Here is a 21,915-nt window from a genome sequence, read left to right as displayed (position 1 = left end):
GGGGATCGCACGGGCCCTGACGGGACGGGGAGTTCCACGGGGGAGCAGGGCACTGAGGCGGCGGGGGGGGATTCTTCTCTATGGGCTGATTTTGCTTCTATTCAGAGAAGAGGGAGTCTGTTAACTGTACCCGCCCCCATGAAGGGGATGGGAGAGGTTATCTGTTAATTGCCCCTGTCCTCTATGATGGGGGGACAGAGGGGCCTAGTGGTGTTGTTAATTGCCCCTGCCCCACATGGATGGGGGGTAGAGAGGAGTCTGTTAATTACTCCTGCTCTCCATGGTACAGGGGTCAGTTAATTGCCCCCTATGAAGGGGATGGGGGGATCTGTTAATTGTCCCAGCCATCCATGGATGGGCGATAGAGAGGGAAGTCTATTAGTTGCCCCTGCCCCCACCTCCGACACCCTGTGCACGTCCAGCTGCTAGAGGGGAATTCAGCCGCATGGTTATTGAATCCCTTCGCAGGCTCCGTTAAGAACCAAGCAGGAGCTCACATGACTGGGCCCCGGGGTGGAAAAGGGGAAGCGAGAATGGACGAACAAGTCCAGGCACTGACTCGCAGTCACGCCGAAGGCCCCAGCGCCCGCCCGCCCGCCCGCCAAGGTGGGGGCCGGGCCCAGGGCTGCCGTGGGAGGTGTCGCTGCTCCGGAGCATGGGGAAGTGACCTGTCCCTAAGGGAGCTGCGGCTATGTTTGGGGGAGAATCTATCTGCCCCTCAATGGGGGAAGGATTTGGATGGCATTTCACCCTCCCATGGGGTAATGGGGGCCTGTGCCCCCTACGCTGTATTCTGGGGGGTGCAGTGGGGTTATTTTACCCCTCGGGGTGTGTCTGGGGGTATTTGCCCCATAGTGCTTTTGAGGGAGGGTCTAATGGGTTTTTGGCCCCCTGGTGCACGGCGGGGCCGAGGGGATATTTACGGTCTACTCCTCCTCTGATCCTAACTTCGTTCTACGAAATGTTTTGCCCGGGTCGGATCCAATCAGGCGCCTGGGGCCTTTGGCCCCGCCCCCACGTGACTCTTTCAAAACCAGCCCCTTTGTTTGAGCTGCCGTGTATGTACTGAAAGTCCCTGGCAAGAGGCAGGCGGAGCCGGTGGCGGCTTCTGGGGGGGTGCCTCTGTACGTCCAACTCCCCCATAGTGCGGGCAACTTATCGTCCCCCCAGTCTTCTCCCGGTGCATGCGACTTACCAGCACTCCTGCTGCCGGTGGATGTAATTTATTCTCCCACCCATCCTGCCCACTGCATGCAATTTACCCCCCTCCCGGCATCCTGCTTTTGCTTGCGGTGCACACTTCCCTCTGCAGCTGCTGTACCCGGTGAGTCCTGGTTGCTGCACCTCCTTCCTCATCCAGTCGATCCTGCCCCTGGTGCATACACTGCCCTCAGTTCTATTTTTTTCCTACCCCCGGTGTATGTACCTCCCCAGGAGCTGTGTCCCTAACCCCTTCCCCGGTGCAAGCCCCCACGCCGCTGATCGGTGCCGCTTGTCCCGGCGGTCCTCATGGCCCGCAGAGCTGTGCCGCCCTCCCTCTGGTCTGGGAGCGACCGAGTGCGGATCGGGGAGCGGCTTCAGGCCAGCCTCGCAGGGATCCTGGAGCTGGGGCTGCTGAGAGAGACGCAGAAGGGAACCGTGGAGAGCGCCCTGGGCATCGGGGAGCCGGCGGGGGCTGTCCCAGGGGGGCAGCGACAGGTGAGAGCGGAAGGGGGGAATGCATGGGCCAGGGGCGGGATTGTTGGGTTTAGTATGCGGGGTGAGGTGGTGCAGGTGGCCTGTGATTTACAGGAGATTACATGATCTGGCCTTAAACGCTGTGACTCAGCGGGAGGGGCTGATTATGGGGGGGAGTACAGGGGGCCAAGGGAGTGGAGCATGGGTAGCTGGGGTACAAGTAGGGGAACTTGAGCTAAGTGTATGGGATGGGGGCACAGGGAGGGTGTGGGGGATGGGGATGGCTCTGGGTTAGGAATGGGATGTGGGGGAGGAACATGGGACCTGGAGTAGGAGTGCTTAGGGGGGGAGCTATGGTTGGTGTAACTATGGTGTTATTGGAGGTGTGATGGTGCAGGACTGGGGGTGCGATATGGTCGCTGGGGCATGAGTGAAAGGGCAGAGGGAAGGGAAGGGGCAATGGTTGCTGTGACCATGGGGAGGTTGGTTGCAGGGTTATGGTCCAGGAGAGTCCTGAGGGGCCAGGATACAAGTGGGGAAATTGGAGGGCTCAAGGACTTCGAACAGACTGGCATCCCCAGGACTCTGCCCTGCGATACTGTGTGCTCCAGTTGGAGAAAAACATTCTTTTCGCAGCAAACAAGCCAGGAAATCTCCCCAAATGCAACATCTTTCAGTCTGTGGAACAACCCTGGGGGCTGCCACTGCAGACCCAAACTGCGCCTCTCCAGCTCTATGCCTCACCTCTGGGAGTGGCTCAGATGGCTTAAGGGAAGGCACAAGAAACTCCAGTGTGAAGCACTGTGTTCTGCCCATGAGGAACCCCCTGCTCCCTTAGGGGCTGGGTTGTGCCCTGAAGAGTCTGCATCCCTTATAGCCTCTTCTCCCGTCTGACATACCTGGGCATTTTCCCATTATCCAAAGATGGGTCCAGCCCTTTTGTGAATCTTGCTAGGCTCTTGTCCCCCGTCATATATTGTGGCAGTGAGTTCCACAGATTAATTCAGTGCTTGTTTCCTTTCTTTGGTGTTAAATATATTGCCTCTTTAATTTCACTCAATGTCTCTTTGTTCCTGCATCAACTGTGGGGGTGAATGGAGTCCCTAGTCTGCCTTCTCTATGCCAGTTACCATTTTGTGAACTCCTTGATGTCCCTTATCTGAACTAAACAGCCCCAGTCTCTTACTGAAGTCTCTACCTGTCTTCTAATTGTGGCTTGTATTTGCACTCCTCCCAATTCCACTTCCTCCTTTTTGTGCATAAAGTTTGTGTAGCAGCATGTGGAGGAGTTGGTAGGTTCATAGCCTGATGCTGGACAATCTGTTTTGTGAGTTGTTTCTTATAAATTCTCTTTAGTCACTGCTTGAATGCAGTCACGTCTGGTGTGGGCTGAGAAAGCTTATCCAACAGCCCATTGCAATGCTGCTCAACAGCTTAGGAGAGGAAAAGGGAGGAAAAGAGAATCCATTATCCCTCTTAGACTGTCTCATCATATAGAACGTATGCAGTGTTGTAGTCATATTGGTCCTAGGATATTGGAGTGACAAGGTGGGGGAGATAATATATTTTATTTGACCAACTTCTCTTGGTGAGAGAGACAAGCTCTTGAGCTTACACCGAGCTCTTCTTCAGGTCTGGGAAACGTACTCAGAGTGTCACTGCTAAGTACAAGGTGGAACAGATTGTTTAGTGTAAGTAGTTACATATTTCAAGGCACCATTCAAGGTGAAGTGGCCTGTTAATGACTTATGCTAAACAATCTGTTCAGTCTTGTATTCAGCATTGACGCTCTGAGGCCATGTCTACACTACAGAATTATAGAGCTACCACAAGTAATTACTTCGCTTGTGGGTGTCTATGCCAGGGGTCGGCGACCTACGGCACGCATGCCAAAGGCGGCATGCAAGCCGATTTTTACAGGTGTGCTGCTGCCAGCCGGGATCCTGGCCGCTGGCCCTGCCAGCCCACTGCCTGCCTGGGTGAATGGAATCCTAGGTCATCAGCGAGCTGAGTGGGGCTGACGGCTAGGACCCCACCTGGCAGGAGCCGGCAGCCAGAACTCCAGACCATCAGCTGGCTGAGCCGCTCAGCCCGCTGCCGGTCTGGGGTTCCGGCCCTGCTCAGCCAGCTGCTGATGTAGGGTTCTGGCCGCCAGCCTCTTGCCAGCCGGGGTCCCAGCCCAGCTCAGGCTGCTGCTGGCCTGAATGGACGGAACCTCAGCCCTGCAGCACCTGAGCAGGATCGGCGGCCGGGACCCCGGCTGGCAGGGGCCTGCAGATGGCACCCCAGACTGGCAGCACGCTGAGCCGTTCAGCCTGCTGCTGGTCTGGGGTTCCGTCTGCCAGCCCCTGCCAGACGGGGTCCCTGCTGCCAGTCTGGGGTTCTGTCAGGGGCCCCTGTAAATGTGAAATCTATTTTGGCATGGGAAACCTTAAATTACTGAAGACTTGGCACGCCACTTCTCAACAGTTGCCGACCCCTGGTCTATGCTTTGCGTTTTGTGTCTGTGGTGCATGTTCTCCCCAGGAGCACTTGTACCGATTACACTGTCAGCGTGGGGGAGCTCCTGAAAGCCAGTAACAGTCAACATGCGCAGCACAATGTCTACACTGTCGCTGTGTCGACTGACTACGTTGACCGTGACTCTACGCCGCTTGTGGAAGTGGAGTTATTAATTCAGCATAGCGGGGCAGTTACATTGGCAGGAATGAAATTTAAGAATAGACACTTCCATAGTTAGGTTGACATAAGCTGCCTTCCCTCAGCCTAACTCTGTAATGCAGACCAGACCTGAGTACATTTCCCAGACCTGAGGAAGAACTCAGTGTAGCTTGAAAGCTTATATCTCTCCCCAGTGGAAGTTGGTTCAATAGAAGATATTACCTCACCCATCTTGTCTCCTTATCATATAGGAGGCAGCGTTTTGTGCCTCCCTCATCTGCCCTGTGCCACAAGACCTAACCAAGGGGTGGTGTGTGCTCTGCCATACTGGGGCTGCACTGTTTGCATTTCTCAGCCTGCTTTGTCTGGAATGGATGTGCCCTCATTTTTACAGTCAGAGCCCTAGGATGGGGGAGTTGGAGCCTGTGGGGCTTCAGGGGAATTCTTGGCATCTCTTCTGACTCTATTGTCCTGAGGCTGGGAGCTGAGCTGCAGAGAGGGGGATTCAGGCCTAGGCTGCTGACCTGGCCTTGACAGGTTGGTCTCTGTGGATTTGGCTTGCAGGGATGTGGCATTGGCTGGTCAGGCCTTGTATGTATTAGAGGAAACAAACCACCTGTTTACAGTGCACACTTGCTTCCTGCCTGGCTATCCTCCCAGCCCAGGTCTGCGCTGGCGTGGGCAGTGCCAGCTTCTCCATCCCCTTCCTGGTGTCATTCAAGAGCAAATAGCAGAACTAGAGTCTTCTCGTAATAAGAAACGGGGGAAACATCAACTAGCCAGCTCCAGTGTAAACTAACCCTGGGACAGGCAGCAGGCTGCTCCCTCCATCCCTGCCCTGCACACCTGGTATGCAGGGGGAGGGAAAATAGGGGGGAGCTGCCCCAGGGCAGCCCAGCTGGTGCATGCCTGCTCATGCACAGTATTGCACACAGCTGTGCCTGTACTGGGGGGAAGAGGGTGTCTGAACAGCTGGGAGCCTGCGACCTGCCCCCTCCCAGGGACAGCAGTGAGGCCAGACCTGGCTTTCAGGACCAGCCTGGCTTAAGGCCAGCAGAGGCTTTGAATAACCAAATGGGTTGGGTGGAGGCGTTGAGTCAGGGGCAGGTGGCAGAAATATCAGTGTGATCTGGCTGTTCTCCAAGGTGCACGTGTGGACCCTCCATGCACACCTGGGGCACCCCAGCAAGCCCCTGCCTGCGTGCTCCTCCCCCCAACCTTGAAATCTTGTACATGCCCCCTCCGGTCTGCCTGTGCAGAGCATGTGTCTCTCCGCTTCAGTAGGTAAGATGGAGGCAGAGGTGAGGGGGGAGGGGGCACGGCTCACACAAAGGCAACAGCTGCCCAGCCTGGGAGGGATGGAGCTGAGTGAAAGGCAGAAAGGGGCCTCCGGGCTCATGTTTCACTCCTGCCGCCAGCTTGGCTCTGGGACTCTCCCCCCTCTTCCTCACAGCCTGCCCTAGCCTGGCTGTTAGTGGGGTTTGGGGGAAGTCCCATTCTCCCCTCCCATTCCCCCCCCTCCATACACACACACACTCTGGGCCCTGCAGGAGAGGCCAGGCACGTGGGAAAGCAGGGATGATGCTATGGAGCATGCTCCCTAATGGAACAGGTCACCCTGGCTGCTGCTGGGGGCCATGGGGCAAGGCTTGGGTGTATCTGGGGCTATGGGCTGGGGTGGGTTGAAAGGAGCAGCATCTGATTCCACTGTGATTTCCCTCCACCTCTACCATATTGCCTCACTGTTTTTTTACCCTCTTGAACCCCAGCGTGCAATAAAACCTGAGCCAGCCCCTCCTCTTGGGGGGAAGCCACAGGGCCCCCCAGCTCCACGTCAGCCAAGATACAGATCTGCAAACATCTCTGGGGTAAGAATGACAGGGCCAGCCCCCTCCCCCGCCCATGAAGGAAGAGGGATGGATGAGAGATTGAGGTAAAGTGCAGGGAACTGGGGAAGGTTGTGATCTTATCAGTACTTCTAATCATCAGCCTGGGGTCAAGGTGCATCATCTCTTGGCCTCCTGAACTCCTCACCTGGCTGTGGCTGCTGCTGCTTCCCAGTTCCTGGGGTGGGCAGGGAGGCCCCTGCCTGCCAAAATCCTGTCCATCTGGGAGAGAGCAATGATATGGGGAGAGGGGGCTAAGACACTCTGTGCTGGGGATGCAGTGGCCAGGTCATACGCCACCCTCACACCTGGGGGGAGATTGGGAGCAGCTTGCCCTCCCTTAGCCTCCCATCCATTGTACCTCGGGGCTGTTTCCTAGCTAGGGATGTGTCTAAAGCTGCTGTTTGCCTAGTGGGTTGAGCATGCAGCTGTGTGCAGGACACCGGGGTTCCCTTCTCAACACTGCTGCTTGGTCTGTGCCACCTAGGGCAGGTTCTGTCTCTACCTGTCACTGTAAGGGAGGTTGGTGCTGCCTGACACCCCTGGGAGCTGTGGGAGCTAATGGGCAGGTTGCTCTGAGTCTGGGAAGCACCAACAGTAGCTTTGCAGAGCTTATTCAGCAGTGGGCTCCCTTCTCCCTTGGGCAGCTGCTCTTTGGGGCAGGACTGGGCTTCTGGCTCATTGGGGCACTAGAACCGAGACATGGCACACAAGCTGCAGCTTAGAATGGGTTTAAAACCTGATAGGGCTAAACCAGCACTACGCGTGTGTGCGGATGCAGGAAACTGGTTCTGTCCCTTCAGCCTCCTCCTGTAAATGTGCCTCCAACAGTGGCACCACTCTGAGCCAGATTTGAATCAGTGGGAGGCCACGCCTGCAGCAGCAATCGGTACCGCAACAATTTAGTTCAACCTGTGCAACTCCCTGTGTGGACCAGAGCTTACTGGAGTGCAGTGCCAGCACAAACGGTGGGAAGGGGCCCGCTTTCCAGGGGGGAGGAAGGGTCTTCTGCAGTGATGGGTGGGGCACCTGATCTCCACAGGGTTCCAGGGGTCTCTGTGGTGCCCAGAACAGCAATTGAAGGGAGCCCCTTCAAAGAGGGAGGGTTCTCTGTGTGAGGGGGGCCTTGATCTCACTCAGGTAGCAGGGTCTATTCAGTGCCCAGCAGGGCAGGAGGAGGGAGTTGGGGCAGAGTTGGGGGACTGTGCAGTGCCCAGTGCCATGGAGGAGGCCCAGTCATAGTTGGGGATGTGCTCTGCCCAGCTCCTTGCAGAGACACAGGGCTGGGGCTGGCCCTGGATGCCAGGGCCCCGAGTGGCTAGTAGGTTTGGTGACATATCTCTGACTAACTCTGTTCATGCTTCTGCCACAGCAGGGATGGGGCAGCCTGGAGACTAAGGAACCACTGCCCCCAGCTAAGCTGGACCGGAGCAAGTCTGAGGACCTGCTGGGCATCCCTGAGAAGCCATGTATCTCCTACTGCTCCTCCGAGAGCATCGACGTGGGGCGCCAGGCCGGGAACAGGGACAGCAGAACGCCAGTGATGAGCCTGGCCTTGAGAACCGCCGGCTCCAGCGAGCAGTTGCTGCTCCCCAAGAGGCCCAGGGCACAGGCAGAGCCTAGCTTCACTGCACCAGAGACCTCAGAAGCCGACTCCAGGCCCAGCTCAGGTATGTCCAGCCGGGATTTGGGCCCTGGCAACCAGGAGCGAGAAGGCACCAGGGCCTGCTCGTCCTGGGTGGAGTGTGATGCGAGCAGAGGCTCCGAGCTGGGCCATGTATCCTGTCAGGATCATCCTCTACAACCCAGAGTCCCTGGGACTTGTTAGTGGGGGACTCGGCGGGAGGAGAGGCCCATCCTGTTCGGGGCTGGCGGGAGGAGAGATAAGGACAACCGGTCCCCTGCAGTGAACCTCTCTTCTTGCCCCAGGGTTCTACGAGACCAGCGAGATGGGCTCCCTGTCTGACTCCTCCACGTCCATGCACAGCGAGTGCCCGGGGGGCTCGCACTGCAGCGTCGGTTCCCTCTCCCACCTCCCAGGCCTACGGGACAGTGGCTGTTTACGGCCACGCTCCACCGACGAGGCCACCGTCCGGCTTCTCGATCTCCGACTGCAGCGGGTAATGGCACCCAATGCTCCCAGCAGTCCCCATGCTGCTGCCAGGAGACCAGTCTCAACAGGTAAGAAGGAAACAGCTGGCTCAGGGTGCAGAGCCCTGCTGCCAACCACTAGGATCCTGGGAGTAACAAGGTGGGGACATCACCCTGAACCTGGCAGGGGGGAGCTGACTGATTCTAACTTCCCCATTCCCCTGCCAGGTGCCATTCATGCCCCCATACCAATGGCAGGGTCAGTGCAAGACTGTCCCATCCCACCTGTTCTCTGATTTTCTGCATCCCACGCAGGGGTGGGCCCTGCCTGCTCCCCACTGCCTCACAGATACTCCAGGAGTATTGCGCTGAGTTGTCACAGATCTCAAGACCAGGAAAGTGCATTCTGATGGGCCAGGCTGTCCAGGGACTCCAGTATGTAGCTTGCCACTCATGGCTGAGCTAGAGCATGCCTTCAACACCTGGTCTGCGCTAGAAGACCTTGGCGGTGTAAAACCCCACCCCCTAACCAGTGTAGTTCGCCCCAGTGCAGCTGCAGTTATACCAGCATAAAGGTGCCATACCCCAGGAGAATTTATTCCAGGAACAGTTAGATCAGGTCAGTGTAACCACATCCCCACTGGGGAAGGGCGGCTTTATGCTTTCACTACACCAGTGTGACTACAGTGAACAAGGCCTTAGAATCCTGGGCTTAATTTACAGCCCTCACCCCATGTCCCACTCTCCCTTGTGATGGGGAATCAACCATCTCCCTGGGTCTGTTAAATGGCTAATCACTCTCCCTTTTAACAATGTGCTTTCCATCTGATCAGAGGCCAGGTCTGTGGTGGAAGCACGTTGCCGGTGTAGCTATCCCCATAGGCTGTCCCTGTGTACTACAGCAGCAAAACACTCTGAGCGTGGCTGCACCTTAGACTGGCAAAACAGCTCTTGTGCCAGCGTAGTTTATTCCAGCCCCACCGAGTGCACGCAGCTCTACTGGCAAATGGCCTTTTTGGGTGGCAAAACTGCAGCTATGCTTGGGCTTTTGCCGGCACAGCTATATTAAGTGAAGGATGATTTTTTGTTTCACCTTTCTCCCTGACAGAGCTGTGCTGGCAAAAGCCCTAGTGTAGACACAATTATACCAGCTAAAAAGGCCTCTTGCTGGGGAAACTGGTCGAAGCTGCACCTCCATTAGAAGGGACTGCTGGGGTAGCTATGCCTATATATCTGTACCAGCTGACCCCTCCTAGTGGGGACAAGGCCCTGGTCTCGAGGCAGGTTTTCAGCCTTCGACTTGTTCTCCTAGCTCTCCTCTCAACTCGCGTTGTTGCCCCAGCATCCCTGCCAGTGCCGTGGTCACCCCCAGGTCACCACTTAGCCAAGCTGTGTCCAGCTCAGATACTGGGTCCAGTTTGGTACAGCCAAGCCCCATATCATGCAGGGAATATTGGCCCAGGCACCTGTCTCTGATCTAGGGTGCCTGCTCTCTATTCTCTCCACAGGTGACCTGGAATTCCTGCTGAACCTGGGTGAGCTCTCTCCAGCCTTCCCTCCGAGTTTGCAGCTCCTGCAGTACAAGTGCGACCTGGTGTCCTGCAGCACCAGCGAGATCTACCACTACCCCAGCCCGTTGCATGCAGTTGCCTTGCAGAGTCCACTCTTTACCAGTGGCCTGTCCCGGGGCCCATCCCAGGAGGACCTCAGTGAGCGGGCAGCCATCCCCACTGTGCAGGAGGGCTCTCCCCAGAGTGGGACAGCTCCCTCCAAGGAGCAGCGCCAGGTCCAGCTGGACCGTTACATCGCCAAGCTGGTGCTGAGGTACAGGTGTCGGTCGCCGGCTAGCCGCACAGAGCCTGGCTACCTGGCAGGGCACCAGAAGAGCCAGTCCATGTCATCGGTCTGTGGCTCCCCGCTGGGGGCTGGGCCACTCCCCGGCTGGAAAATCCGCAGGCGCATTTCTACCTGCTCCCACCTCCGCTCTCCAGAGGGGCCCAACGGCTCCCAGGCTCTGGATGGCCCAGGGGCCCGGGGCTCCACTGCCTCCTCCGTGGGGTCCAGCGAGCGATCAGTCGGGTTGCTCTTGGGGCAGCTCTCACTGTGCCGGGAGCAGCCAGAGGGAGCCGGCTGGGCTGAGGCCTCGTCCTGTCATCCCCATGTGGTCAGAGTCAAGGCCTCCTCCAGGAAGGCCCTTGGAACAGAACGGGAGCGGCTGTACAAGGGCAAGCATGCCTCGCGGGAGTTGGTGAAGGCAGGCGAGAGTGCAGAGCGCAGCTGGCTCAGCCCGCGGGAGCTGCTTCGCAGGATCAGCCTCCGGCGCAGGCCAGCTCTCCGGGCAGAGGGTGGGAGCCGCTGCAGCTCAGAGGTGAACGTCCGCACGCCAAGGCCTGTGTATCGCTGCAGCTCCCAGTGCTGCCTGGAGCCCCCAGGGAGACAGAAGTGGGCATCCGTCCTGGAGATCTCCACCCAGGCCCTGGGGAGGCCAAAAGCCGAGTCCTTCCCCCCACCAAGCCGCCAGCTGGCCTTCTCCACAGACTCCTGCTTCCCTGATGGCAGCCAGCTGGAGCTGCAGCCACAGCGGGTTGAGGGCAGCAGTGCCTCCAGCCTCAGTGAGGTGGATGCTGTCAGCCTGAATGGGGATTGGCGACTGAGGCAACTGGGCCCACCCAGGGCCCGCCCGCTCCATGCCTCTGCCACACTGGATTCCAGCAACATGGCCATGACCAGCTTCAAACTACACAGGACTCGCTCCTTCAAGGAGTTGAAGAGGATGGTGAGTCGTTCCCTCAGGCCTCTGTCTCCCAAGGCCAGCGGAGCCTCCAAGTGACCTTCTCTAGCTGCAGACTGCTCCCAAAAGCCATGTGGCAAAAACCCCAGCTAGGCCCATCCTTTGAGGGGGGACCCCGTTTACTGGGACTCCAAGCTCTGCCTGCCTTCTCCCCACGGAGTCTTCACCGTCCCCTCTTTATGTCTCTTCTCTGTGGAATTGGCAGGGCTTGGTGCTTCACCCACCCTAATCGCCAACAATTTGCGGAGGCAATTTAGAATCAGCCCCTGCCCCAACGCTGGCAGAACTGCAGTGACAAGGCTGGCACAGGGGCACCCTCTCCCTACAGTATGGACAGGCCAGAGCAGCCTTCTCCCCGAGAGGCAGGGAGCTTGAAATGGCCCCCCAACTTCTAAGGGTGGGAGGGGACAGGAGCCACATTGGGCTCTAGGGACTGTATCTGGGCCCCTAGTGTGGGCTTGAAATCAAATGTTCAACAGGTACCATGGGACCGTGCATCTCCCATAACCTAGGTGTGTCTGAATGCTGTTGTCTGCCCAGCTGCAGCGGGCAGGTGCTTTGTGTAGGCGGAGCTGCCCAGCTCTCGTTGCACCAAAGAGCCTCATTGCTGGTGTCAATTCTAAGTGGGAAAAAATAAAAAATAAAAAACGAATGTGAAGGATTTGGAGGGTGTTTTAGAACCAGGGGCAGAAGGCGTCTACTGGACTGGGAAGGGCAGGACGTCAGTGCCCCACCCCAGTGTTAAATGCTGGCCAAGAAGGCAGCAGGCTCTCTCTCTCCATGCATAGGCTGTTTTATGAGCATGGGTGTTCACATACAACCCTTCCCTGGCTGTTACAGCCAAGCCCTGTATTTCATTAGCTGCTATGGCCTTAGTCTTGGCTGGGGGTGCACCCCAGTCGGCTGTTGGTAAAATCCCTGTGCACTCCTACCTTAATGACCCCATCTTACTAGGGGACAGAGGATAGGATCCTTGCTGTTGTTGGGAGGACTTACCCTAAGGGCAGCATTTAGAATAAATCCAGGCAGCACCTGTGTGAACTGGACCCCCTGCTCTATTTCATGCTGCTTGTCAGATGCTGCTTGTATTAACCCCATGACAGCTGCCTCCATGCTAATAACTCCCCCTCAGAGCCCAGCACTTGTCCCTGGAGCCAGGGCCGGCTTTAGGAAGTGCGGGGTCCAATTCGAACAGTTTCGATGGGGCCCCGACAGGGAAGACCAAAAAAAAAACCACTTAAAAAAAACACATGGGGCTTATACTCACCGGGCAGTGCTCCGAGTCTTCGGCGGCACTTCGGAAGTCCTTCACTCGCTCCAGATCTTCGGTGGCACTGAAGGACCCGCCGCCGAAGTGCCACCGAAGACCCAGAACAAGTGAAGGACCCACCGCCGAAGTGCTGCCGAAGACCCAGAGCGCCGCCAGGTGAGTAAAAATTAAAAAGGTGCCTCTAGCCAGGGAAGAGATTCTCACTGGGCGTGGGGCCCGATTCGGGGGAAGTGGTGGAATTGGCCTAAAGCCGGCCCTGCCTGGAGCTGGGAGCAACCCCCAGCTGGAAGGTGCTTCTCTAGGTGAAATTCAGTAGCCTCAGCCTGTGCATCACATGAGGTTTACCAGGTGTGTGGGCCCAGGGGCTGGCCTGCACAGGAGACCTTCCACTGCTTTCTCACAGGCTCCTTGCACTCTGTGACTTGGCCTTTCTGGCCCTTGCTTCATCACTCCTGCTGGTGCCCTGTTGGCTTGTGCATTAATTCTGGGCCTGGGAGAGGTGAAAGACCCCACCAACAGTAGTGCTGCCCTCCCTGAACCTCTCACCTGCATATCCCTTGCTTAGGGAGGGGTTGGCTGTTGCTCTTGGAGAAAAGGGAATAAGCAAGGGGGATAGTAAAGGGTTGGCCCCATTACTGCGTGACATAGTCACAGACTGTTTAAGGCCATAGCAGGCAACTGGATCATCAGGCATGAGGCACCAACTAGAGCAGTTCACTCTGTTCCCCCTGCATTGAATCCTTGGGTTTGACTAAAGCATCTTCCAGACTGGCCACCTGAGAGTCTGGAAACCTTAGGAGATGGAGGAATCTACCCCCTACCTGGGAGTTGTTCCAGTGGTAAATCACGCTCCCTGGGAAAAATGTGGCCCTTAATCAAGTCACCTGTCTCTTTACTAAACAAAGCGAGCGCCATCAGTTTCTCTGGGTTAGGCACTTCTCTCGCCCTCAAACAGTCTGTGGCTCTTCCCTGCATGCTGGCCAGGGCCCTGCTTAAAATGTGCATCGCAAAACGATGTAGGATTCTGGGATCAGTCCCCCCAAGACCACACCTAGGCAGCTTGTTGGGTGTGGCCTTGGGGAGCGTGGCCTTTCTGAGATACTGTGTAATGACCTACCAGGCTCTGCTACACCTGCAATACCTTCTCCCCCATTTCATAGGGCTGCAGGGGCAGGAAAGAAGCATCCACTTCTCCAGTCAGTTGTTTATTTCTCCTGCATGAGCCTTGCCCTGTTCTGCACGACACCACACAGAGAAGGGAGAGAACTTGGCCCTGGCATGAGCCATGGCACCTGCTTCACAGCGGCACAGCCAGCAAGGGCAAGAGAGTCACTTACCTGCTCAGGAAGGGAACTAGGGATGTCCCAGGCTTGGAGTTGGCCAGGGCAGGCTGAGCACAATAAATGCAGGGACTGGGCTTTGCAACGGCTGAGGTACAATGCAGAGCCTTGGCTACATACAAAGTGGTTGAATTAAAGTGCAGCAAGACCCTGGGTGGAGTGGTCTTGGCAGCTCCTAGTCTGCTTCAGCTGCACTGAAACTGGAGTGTCCACATGGAGCTCCGCAGCTGTTCAAGTGAACCAGTCTTCACTGGTGTTGCCCTGGGGGCCCTCCTCAGGTGTGGCCTACAAGCCTGGCAGATCAATGGGCCTAGCTGGCCTGAGATTCTATGCCTCTGTGGCATAGTTTATAATGAGACTCCTGCCCCAGCTGCAACAACCCCCCTCTCCCTCTGCCAGAGAGATCGATCTAGGCAGCAGCTTAGTCCCACCGGCACCTCCTCCTCCATCCCCCATATCCCAGGCTGCCACTCCCACTCTGGTCCTTGGGGCACTCCTGGCCCAAGCCATCTTCCTGGCCATGAATGCCACCCCAGTTGAGGCCACCGAGCCCCTCGGGGTGACAGCCAATGCCAAGTGGCCACGCCCTGAGCCTGTGGGCATGCTCTCTACCTCCCAGAATGGTTGCCCTCCCGTCCAGAGGGGGCCCCTTCGCAAAGATTCCACCATGCTGCATGGTCTACTGTGGCTGCAAGTGATGCGCTTGCTGTGACGCCTGTGCCTGGTGTCAGTGAGGACCAGCCTCCTTAGCCCCAAACCCTGGTCAAGAGGTGCCTCACCCCAGTAGTTTGGCTGCCAGGGATCTTGGACCCATCCTGCCCTTGTTCCCACCCCAGTCCCTGCTCATAACCTTGCTCCTCTCCCCTCTCCTGCCCCAGCCCTTGCCCCTACTCCTGCCCCAGCCCCTGATCCTGGCCTTGTTTAAAACAAAACAATCTTCCTGTAGTCCCTAGTGATCTGCGTCAGGCAATCCCACAGCCTTAGCTAGCCCCGGGAGCCCGGACTTCAAGTTACCTGGCCATGACCCCAGTCACAGCCTCACAGCCCTGTGCTCTTATCTCCCTGGGGCAGATGCCAAGACCAGGGGTGGTGGGGCAGGTCCCTGCTCCTGGCTGGGCTGGATCAGCTTGTCACCTGAGAAACCTGCACTTCCTACCGGCAGTGGATCCCTGGCTCTTCTATCCTGCCCCTTCGCCCGGGCTGACTCCAGCAGGCCAGGTGGAGGGGCTTTGTTCATGCTGCTGCACCAGGCACGCCAGTGCAGGAGGCTAAGCCCAGCTCTCAGGACAGAGGTGGGTGGGATCAGCCTTTGGGATGGAGCAGCCCCATGCACTGGCCTCACCGTAGTACTCTTTAGCCTGGGCTCTGGGGCTGAGAAGCTGCAGCAGCACCAGCACTTTGCTGGTGACTTGGTGTTTGCAGGTTGCAGGGAGAGGAGGGACAAGAGCAAGGAGGGGAGCTGAGAAGAATCAACAGCCCTATTTCCCAACTGTCGGCAGCCTGGGGAGAGCTGTTTGCTTAAGCAGCAGGGAGGAGCCAGGGCATGTGGAAGACAGAAATGAAGGATGTTTGCTAGGATGGGAGGGCTGGCGGAGGAGGAGTCAGGCTTGTTGCAGGACCTGACAAAACCGAGCCCTTGGGAAAGAAGACATGAGCCCCCCCAGAGCAGATCAACCACCTGGCTGCTTGGAATGAGCCAGACAGTGTGTGCTCCAGGCCCAGCTCTGATATGAGCTGCCAACCCCAAATGCAGCGGCCCCAACCCCTCATTTCTATCTAAACAGCTGTTGTTAGGGCCTCAGGGGAGCACAGTGTGGAGAGGGGTACGATACACCTCTGCAGTGTGGGGCATAGTGCAGGCACCAGTGCAGCGTGTGCCCTGTCCATGGGATAAGCCACCTCCTTGCACAGTCCCAGTCTAATCCAGGCTCCTCTGCAGCGTGCAGCTGAGGCCCAGCGGAAAGCATGAAGTCGCTGCCCGAGCCTCTGCTGCAGGCTGCACACAGGGTGAGGAAAGCAGAAATTACTTGTTTGTAAGGGCCAGAGCTCCAGGTGGGGTGAGGTCATGTGGCTCAGGATGCCAGGCTCAGCTCAGATGCCTTAGGATAGAAATGACCCAGCTACGATCACTATGGAAATTAGACCAATAGCAGCAGAGCAGGGGGTTAACTTCCCTGAAACAGCCCCCTACTCCCCAAGTGCTCCCTCTGAAGGAGAGTCCAGGCAGGGAAGGGACAGACAGACACACACACACACACACAGTTCAGGGAGACAGGACACTTTATGAAGAGGGCCAGCAGGGTGACAGAGCTAATGATCCAGCCCACGCTCCTTGTCTCCGGCACCACAGCCATGGGGTGATTGAGCCTATGCAGTTGTGACTGGTGCCCAGGCCCTTGGGAGCAACAGAGAGGACACTGCTCCGCAGACAAGAGAAAGGGGAGCAGTCCAAGCAGGTCCTAGCCAGCAGCCTGGGGTTTCCCCTCTAGCAATCCAGGTCCCAAGTGACCTCATGGGTCCTGTGCCATCAAGAGAAAGCCAAACATGTCCCCGTTACCCTGGTGTTATGTCAGTGAGGGTGTCCCTGTGGCCCAGCAGTCTGTCCAGGAAAGGGGGGTGCGTCTATGTGGCCCTGGGGTTCTGTCCAGGAAAGGAGGGTGCATCCATGTAGTATCTGGTGGGGGGAGCCTTGATTTCGCTAGCTGAACATCCCCATGTAGAGCTGCTTCTCCTTCTGGTGGTAGGTGCTGAGCTGGGACTCTGTCAGCTGCAGGTACCGCTTGACATTGGCATCTCCATGGAGCAGAGGAGAGAGATAGGACAGGCCAAGGTGTGAGATGAATGCCCAAACTCATCCTCTCCCCTTATGCCCTGTCCCCACGGGTTGAAGTGTTAAGTCAGCCTCCTCCTGTGCCCTGATCTCAGTACTCCTTACCCCAGCATCCTCCACCAGCACAAAGCCAGGCACCTGCTACTAATGCCCCTGCAGCTGAAGAGCTGCTCCCCGCCCCAGAGGTGTCCTCCCTGCCCACCCACAGAGATATCACCAATACCCTCTACTCACGCCCAGACGTTTACCGGCTGCCAATGCTACTGCAGACAACAGCTGTCCCCTGCCCCCAAGAAATGTCCCTGCTGCCTACCCCTGAGAGGTGTCTGCCACCAATGCTGTTGTATCTGGGCAGCTGTCCTGTCCCCACTGCCCTTCGGCTTGGCGTCACCCTCGGGATGGGGTACAGCAGGACAGGTCCCCTGCTGCGTGGAGAGAGGGCCCTGATTCTTCCCAAGCATAGGTGACTCTCCCAGTCCCCACACCTCCATGAGCGACCCTGCCCCAGCTCACCTCGGGGCTGGCTGCATGAGGCCGCCATGAGATAGTGCCGGGCCTGGTCATAGTCCTGCAGGTGGTAGGTGGCCACGCCGGCGCGGTACAGGGCCTTGGGGTTCTCAGGCTGCCTCTCCAACACCTTGAGACTATACTCCTTCACCCGCTCGTAGTTCACTGGCTCCATGTGAAGCAAGCAGGCTAGGGGAGTGGGAGAAACAGCACCAGTGAGACGGTGCAAGGGGACAAGGAGGGTCACTGCTGTAATAGCACAGTGGCATCACTACCACGAGACTAGCACGCACAGATGGAAATAGTGGTGGCAGATCCAGGGCTCAAGTGGCTCCTGGAGTGGAGGTAGATGGCAGTGGATGTGGCACCCAGGGGGCCGAATAGCCTGTGGGGGATGGGGTGGTGGCAGTGCCAACCAAAGGATGAAGGAGCCCACAAGCAGGGCATCGTGGGGGAGGGTGCACGGCAGGGTGTAACAAAGAAGCAGATTGCACTGCGATGTCACTGGAAAGCTGGGACACAGTGGTGATGTCACAAGAAGGCAGACACCCCCCGCCCCATACCAGCCAGGTTGTTGTAGCAGTCGGTCTGGGTGCCATGCAGTGCCCTCTCCTGCTCAGGTGTCACTGGCGGCTGCTCGCACCCGAAGGCCTGCAGGGGAGAGGGTACACTGGGGTCCAGCCCTCGCAACTGCAGCAGTGCTCGGTGGTAGCGGCTCACGGCATCCCTGAAGCGCCCCTCCTTGTAGCACCAGTTCCCGTCCTCTTTGAACCTCTGGGCCTGCTGGAGCCGCTGGTCCATGGCCTCCCCTGAAGAGCCCTGCACAGAGAGGTGCAGCTGCAAACAGACTCTTCCCAGGAGACATCGTCTTCCCAAACTGACTCGCCTGCTCAAACACCACCTGGCTCTGGGGAGGGGGAGCAGCTAGAACCGTACATGGCATCGAGGAAGTGTGCGTGTGCCAGGGTCTCCCAGGAAAGCAGAGCCAAGTATCCAGTGCCCTGGGGTGTTTAATGATCACAGGTAAAAACCAGGGCTCAGCTCTGTAGGGAGGGCCCTCTTCTCTCCTCCCCAGTGCAGGACTCTGCTCTATGGGGAGGGCGCAGGGTTTGCTGCCAGCTAGGGGAATGCATGGGGCTATGGGGCTCAGAGCTATAGGGAGGGTGCATGGTGTAGGGGTCAGTGTTATAGAAGGGGCTCGAGGGGAGTGCATGGAGCTGCACCGTTTGGGGGGCACGGGGCTATGGAGGGGCTGCGGGGCTCCGCGTCCTGTCTCGGGGCAAGGGCCGCGCTGCGGCTGGTACCTGCGCAGCCATCCGGACAGGCGCTCCGGGACCCCGCGCGCAGAGGCCAATCCGATGCCGCCTCGCTCAGCAGCCACGGCCGAGCTCCATGCTGCTTCCTGCCCGGCCCAGGAAACGCGACCGGCCGCGCTGGGCAGGGAGATCAGGCACCATGTGACTGGGCGCCGCGCAGGGCCGGGGAGCCGGGCCCCTGGCAGCAGCCTGCGCTACCCCAAAAGGTGGGCGGGGCCGGCTGGTGCCATGACCGGCGGCTGCCTTGGGCGTGCTGGGGCGAGCCCCCCAGTCTCTCCCGCTCCTGCGCTGTGGCGCTGTCCGGCCTCCGCCGCTCGGGGGCGCTCACATCCCGCAGTGGGGAGTCGGGCAGACGGCAGCCTTTGCAGCCCCAAATGCCGGGAGCGACCCCACTGGTGCAAGGGCTGCAGGATTCCTGTGCCACCAGCAGGCACCTGGGAGAGCCCTCATCCTAGCGGGGAGCCTGCAGAAGGGTCGGGACTCTGGGGGTACCCCCCACTGCAAACCTCCAAGTAGGGGGTTCTGGGATCGCTGGCCGAGTTGTAGGGGGAGGCGCTTGGACTGGGACCCCTTGACTACAGACTGGCAGGGGCAGGGCTGGTGCAACCATTTAGGCGAACTAGGCGGTTGCCTAGGGCGCTGAGATTTGGGGGCACCGAAAAGCGCCCCCAAATTTTTTTAAATGGTTGAGCAGCCCTGCTGCTAAGACAGAGAGGGAGTCTGAGCTGCCGGCAGCAGCCGGCAGCCCAGGAGCCCCCTGGGTCAGGGCACCGCGGCAGCCGGCAGCCTGGGAGCCCCCTGGGTCAGGGCACCGCGGCAGCCGGCAGCCCGGGAGCCCCCTGGGTCAGGGCACCGCCAGAGGTGGCGGCAGGCAGCTCCTGTGGAGCTGCAGCAGTGGTGCCTGCGGACAGTCGGCTGCTCGCGCGGCTCCGGTGGACCACCCGCAGGCACCACTGCGGCAGCTCCACCGGAGCTGCGGGACCAGCGTGCGGGGTGGCAAAATTGCTGTCTGCCTAGGGGGCTCAAAATCCTAGCACCAGTCCTGGGCAGGGGAGGCTACTGGCAGGGGGGCTGCTGGCAGGACGCCTCAACTTAGAGCGCTCTTCCCTGCCCCTGCTCCTCCTTTACCGGCACTGAGTGACCTTTTGGGGATGCAACAAAGACCGTTTCCACCCCAGGTGTTTGGGGAAGCCTGTGGGTTGGAGGAGTTTTGGATTAAATGATCCTTGCTCCATCCCCATACATCTCTGTCTCCCTATCCAGCCATTTGTCTGTTTTGTATAGCTGCCCATCACCCTGTATCTAGTACCTTCCAGGTAAAATCTATAGCAGTAGCAAAGTCCCTAGTAGGCTTTGTGGAATCTGACATTCTCCGTTTTGGGGGCAAAACTTCTGTTAGTTAATGCTGTGTGGAGGCAGGAATAACTGTCTTCTCTTCTATGGTATACTGACTCCATCTAAGGGATTGTCCATACTAGGGGTTGGCAACCTTTCAGAAGTGCTGTGCTGAGTCTTCATTTATTCACTCTAATTTAAGGTTTTGCGTGCCAGTAACACATTTTAAATCTCTTTCTACAATAGACTTGTAGAAAGAGACCTTCTAAAAATGTTAAAATGTGTTACTGGCACGCAAAACCTTGAATATATAACTAAACTATTGTATATAAAGTAAATAAGGTTTTTTAAATGGTTAAGAAGCTTCATTTAAAATTAAATTAAAATGCAGAGCCCCCTGGACCGGTGGCCAGGACCCGGGCAGTGTGAGTGCCACTGAAAATCAGCTCACGTGCCACCTTCAGCACACGTGCCATAGGTTGCCTACCCCTGGTCCATACAGAGGTCTTTGTAAATCTAAATAAATAGAGAATAATACTGTATTGTAATGACTAGCAGGAACATCTCGGGAATAGTGTGGTCATTTCTGATCATCCCCATCCCTAAAGAGAGCAGAAATGGAAAATGTCCAAAGAATGGAAATGAAACAGTAATTATTAGGGATGTGGAGAAATTTCTGTAGGGACATTTAGAGAGGAGACAAATAAGAATGCCAGGTCTACACTACAGACCTATATCAGTATAATTATGTCGCTCAGGGGTATGTGAAAAATCCACACCATCCTAACATCTGGTGTAGACAGCACTAGGTCAATAGGAAAGCTTCCCCCTTCGACATAGCTACTGCCTCTCAGGGAGGTGAATTAACTATGCCCACTTCTCCCATCAGCGTACTAGCATCTTCACTAAAGGGTGAAGACAAGCCCGAAGTGAACGGCTAGAGGTATAGACAGTAATTAATGGGACAGATAAGATTCTTTAACCTTTGTGTGTGATCCAAAGGCAGGAAGTTGCCTTATGAAATTAAAAGGCAACACATTTATAAATGATACAAAGGGAGATTTTTTTAAATGCAATGTATAGTTAACCTAAGGAACTCCATGCTACATTATATTAGTGATGTGGCCTAGCAGATAGAACACTGGCCTGGCTCTTGAGCAACCTGGGTTTTATTTCTGGCTGTTCCACTGGCCGGTGTGGGTTACCTTGGGTAAGCCACTTTCCTTCTCTGTGCCTCAGTTCCTGTAGCTGTAAAATGGGGATAGTGATGCTGATCTCCTCTGAAATGTGCTTTGAGGACTACTGATGAACAGTGCTAAGTATTATCGTAAGAAAGATACACTTGTATTAATAAGAGCATAGGTGGTTTTATTAGGATCAACGTCCAAAAAGGAGATAAAGGGCATGGCTACACTTGCAGATGCAGAGTGCTTTGAGTTAAACCAGTCTTCGGAGAGTGCAGTAGGGAAAGTGCTGTAGTCTGTCCACGCTGACAGCTGCAAGCGTGGTCACATTTGCGGCACTTGGAGTGGCATTGGGAGCAGTGCATCATGGGTAGCTATCCCACAGAGCACCTCTTCCCATTCTGGTGCTGTGGCTTGAGGCAGGGGCGGCTTTAGGCTGATTCCCCCATTCCCCCCGAATCAGGCCCCACGCCTAAGAGGGCTGCAAGCCCTGCGGCCCCGCTACCCCGGCCGGAGCGTGGCAACCCTGAGGCCCCACGATCCCAGCCAGAGCGCGGCAAGTCCCGCAGCCCCGATCCCCCGGCCGGAGCGCAGCAAGTCCCGCAGCCCCGTGACCCCAGCTGGAGGGCGGCGAATCCAGTGGCCCTGATCCCCCGGCTGGAGCATGGCAACCCCAGTAGCCCCGCTACCCCGGCTGGAGCGTGGCAAGCCCCGCGGCTCTGCTATCCTGTCTGGAGCCCGGTGAGTCCCACGGCCCCGATCCCCCAGCCAGAGCATGGCGAGTCCCACGACCTCGGCCAGAGTGTGATGAGTCCCATGGCCCCGATCCCCCGGCCAGAGTGCAGCAACCCCTACGGCCCCGCTATCCCGGCCGAAGTGCGAGGAGTCCCACGGCCCCACGACCCCAGCTGGAGCACGGCGAGTCCTGTGGCCCCACAACCCCAGCTGGAGCGCAGTGAGTCCCGCGGCCCCAATCCCCCGGCTGGAGCGCGGCAAGTCCCACTGCCCTGGCTGGAGCGTGGCAATC

At 57.5% G+C, this 21,915-nt stretch overlaps 4 protein-coding genes across 6 annotated transcripts in view; 1 reads left to right on the top strand and 3 right to left on the bottom strand.

Moving 5' to 3' along the window:
• POLR2G (RNA polymerase II subunit G) overlaps positions 1-21,915 on the bottom strand; it is a 197,474-nt gene that overhangs the window by 23,751 nt on the left and 151,808 nt on the right. The gene's annotated exons all lie outside the window — the stretch shown is intronic.
• EEF1G (eukaryotic translation elongation factor 1 gamma) overlaps positions 1-21,915 on the bottom strand; it is an 88,681-nt gene that overhangs the window by 33,462 nt on the left and 33,304 nt on the right. The gene's annotated exons all lie outside the window — the stretch shown is intronic.
• Positions 882-11,760, top strand: LOC116836081 (uncharacterized). Of its 2 annotated transcripts, XM_032799464.2 has the most exons (6): positions 882-1,324; positions 1,435-1,698; positions 6,108-6,206; positions 7,597-7,894; positions 8,154-8,405; positions 9,824-11,760. In XM_032799464.2, the coding sequence occupies exons 2-6, from the start codon at positions 1,510-1,512 to the stop codon at positions 11,143-11,145; spliced, it is 2,160 nt and encodes a 719-aa protein (XP_032655355.2). In that variant the 5' UTR covers positions 882-1,324; positions 1,435-1,509; the 3' UTR covers positions 11,146-11,760. The 2 variants fall into 2 exon arrangements, with proteins under 2 accessions (XP_032655355.2, XP_032655364.2); XM_032799473.2 differs by lacking the exon at positions 6,108-6,206 and having other exon boundaries at positions 883-1,324.
• On the bottom strand, positions 15,981-18,603 carry TTC9C (tetratricopeptide repeat domain 9C). Of its 2 annotated transcripts, XM_032799416.2 has the most exons (4): positions 18,358-18,603; positions 17,617-17,872; positions 17,060-17,242; positions 15,981-16,509 (listed from the first exon to the last, which is right to left on the bottom strand). In XM_032799416.2, exons 1-4 carry the CDS (start codon positions 18,367-18,369, stop codon positions 16,415-16,417), a joined length of 546 nt encoding a protein of 181 aa, XP_032655307.1. In that variant the 5' UTR covers positions 18,370-18,603; the 3' UTR covers positions 15,981-16,414. The 2 variants fall into 2 exon arrangements, with proteins under 2 accessions (XP_032655307.1, XP_032655314.1); XM_032799423.2 differs by lacking the exon at positions 17,617-17,872 and having other exon boundaries at positions 18,358-18,593.

This window comes from Chelonoidis abingdonii, unplaced genomic scaffold, assembly GCF_003597395.2.
Source record: "Chelonoidis abingdonii isolate Lonesome George unplaced genomic scaffold, CheloAbing_2.0 scaffold0008, whole genome shotgun sequence".
Lineage (NCBI taxonomy): Eukaryota > Metazoa > Chordata > Testudines > Testudinidae > Chelonoidis > Chelonoidis abingdonii.
Note: the sequence above shows the minus strand (reverse complement) of the source record. Positions and strands in the feature narration are given on the sequence as shown.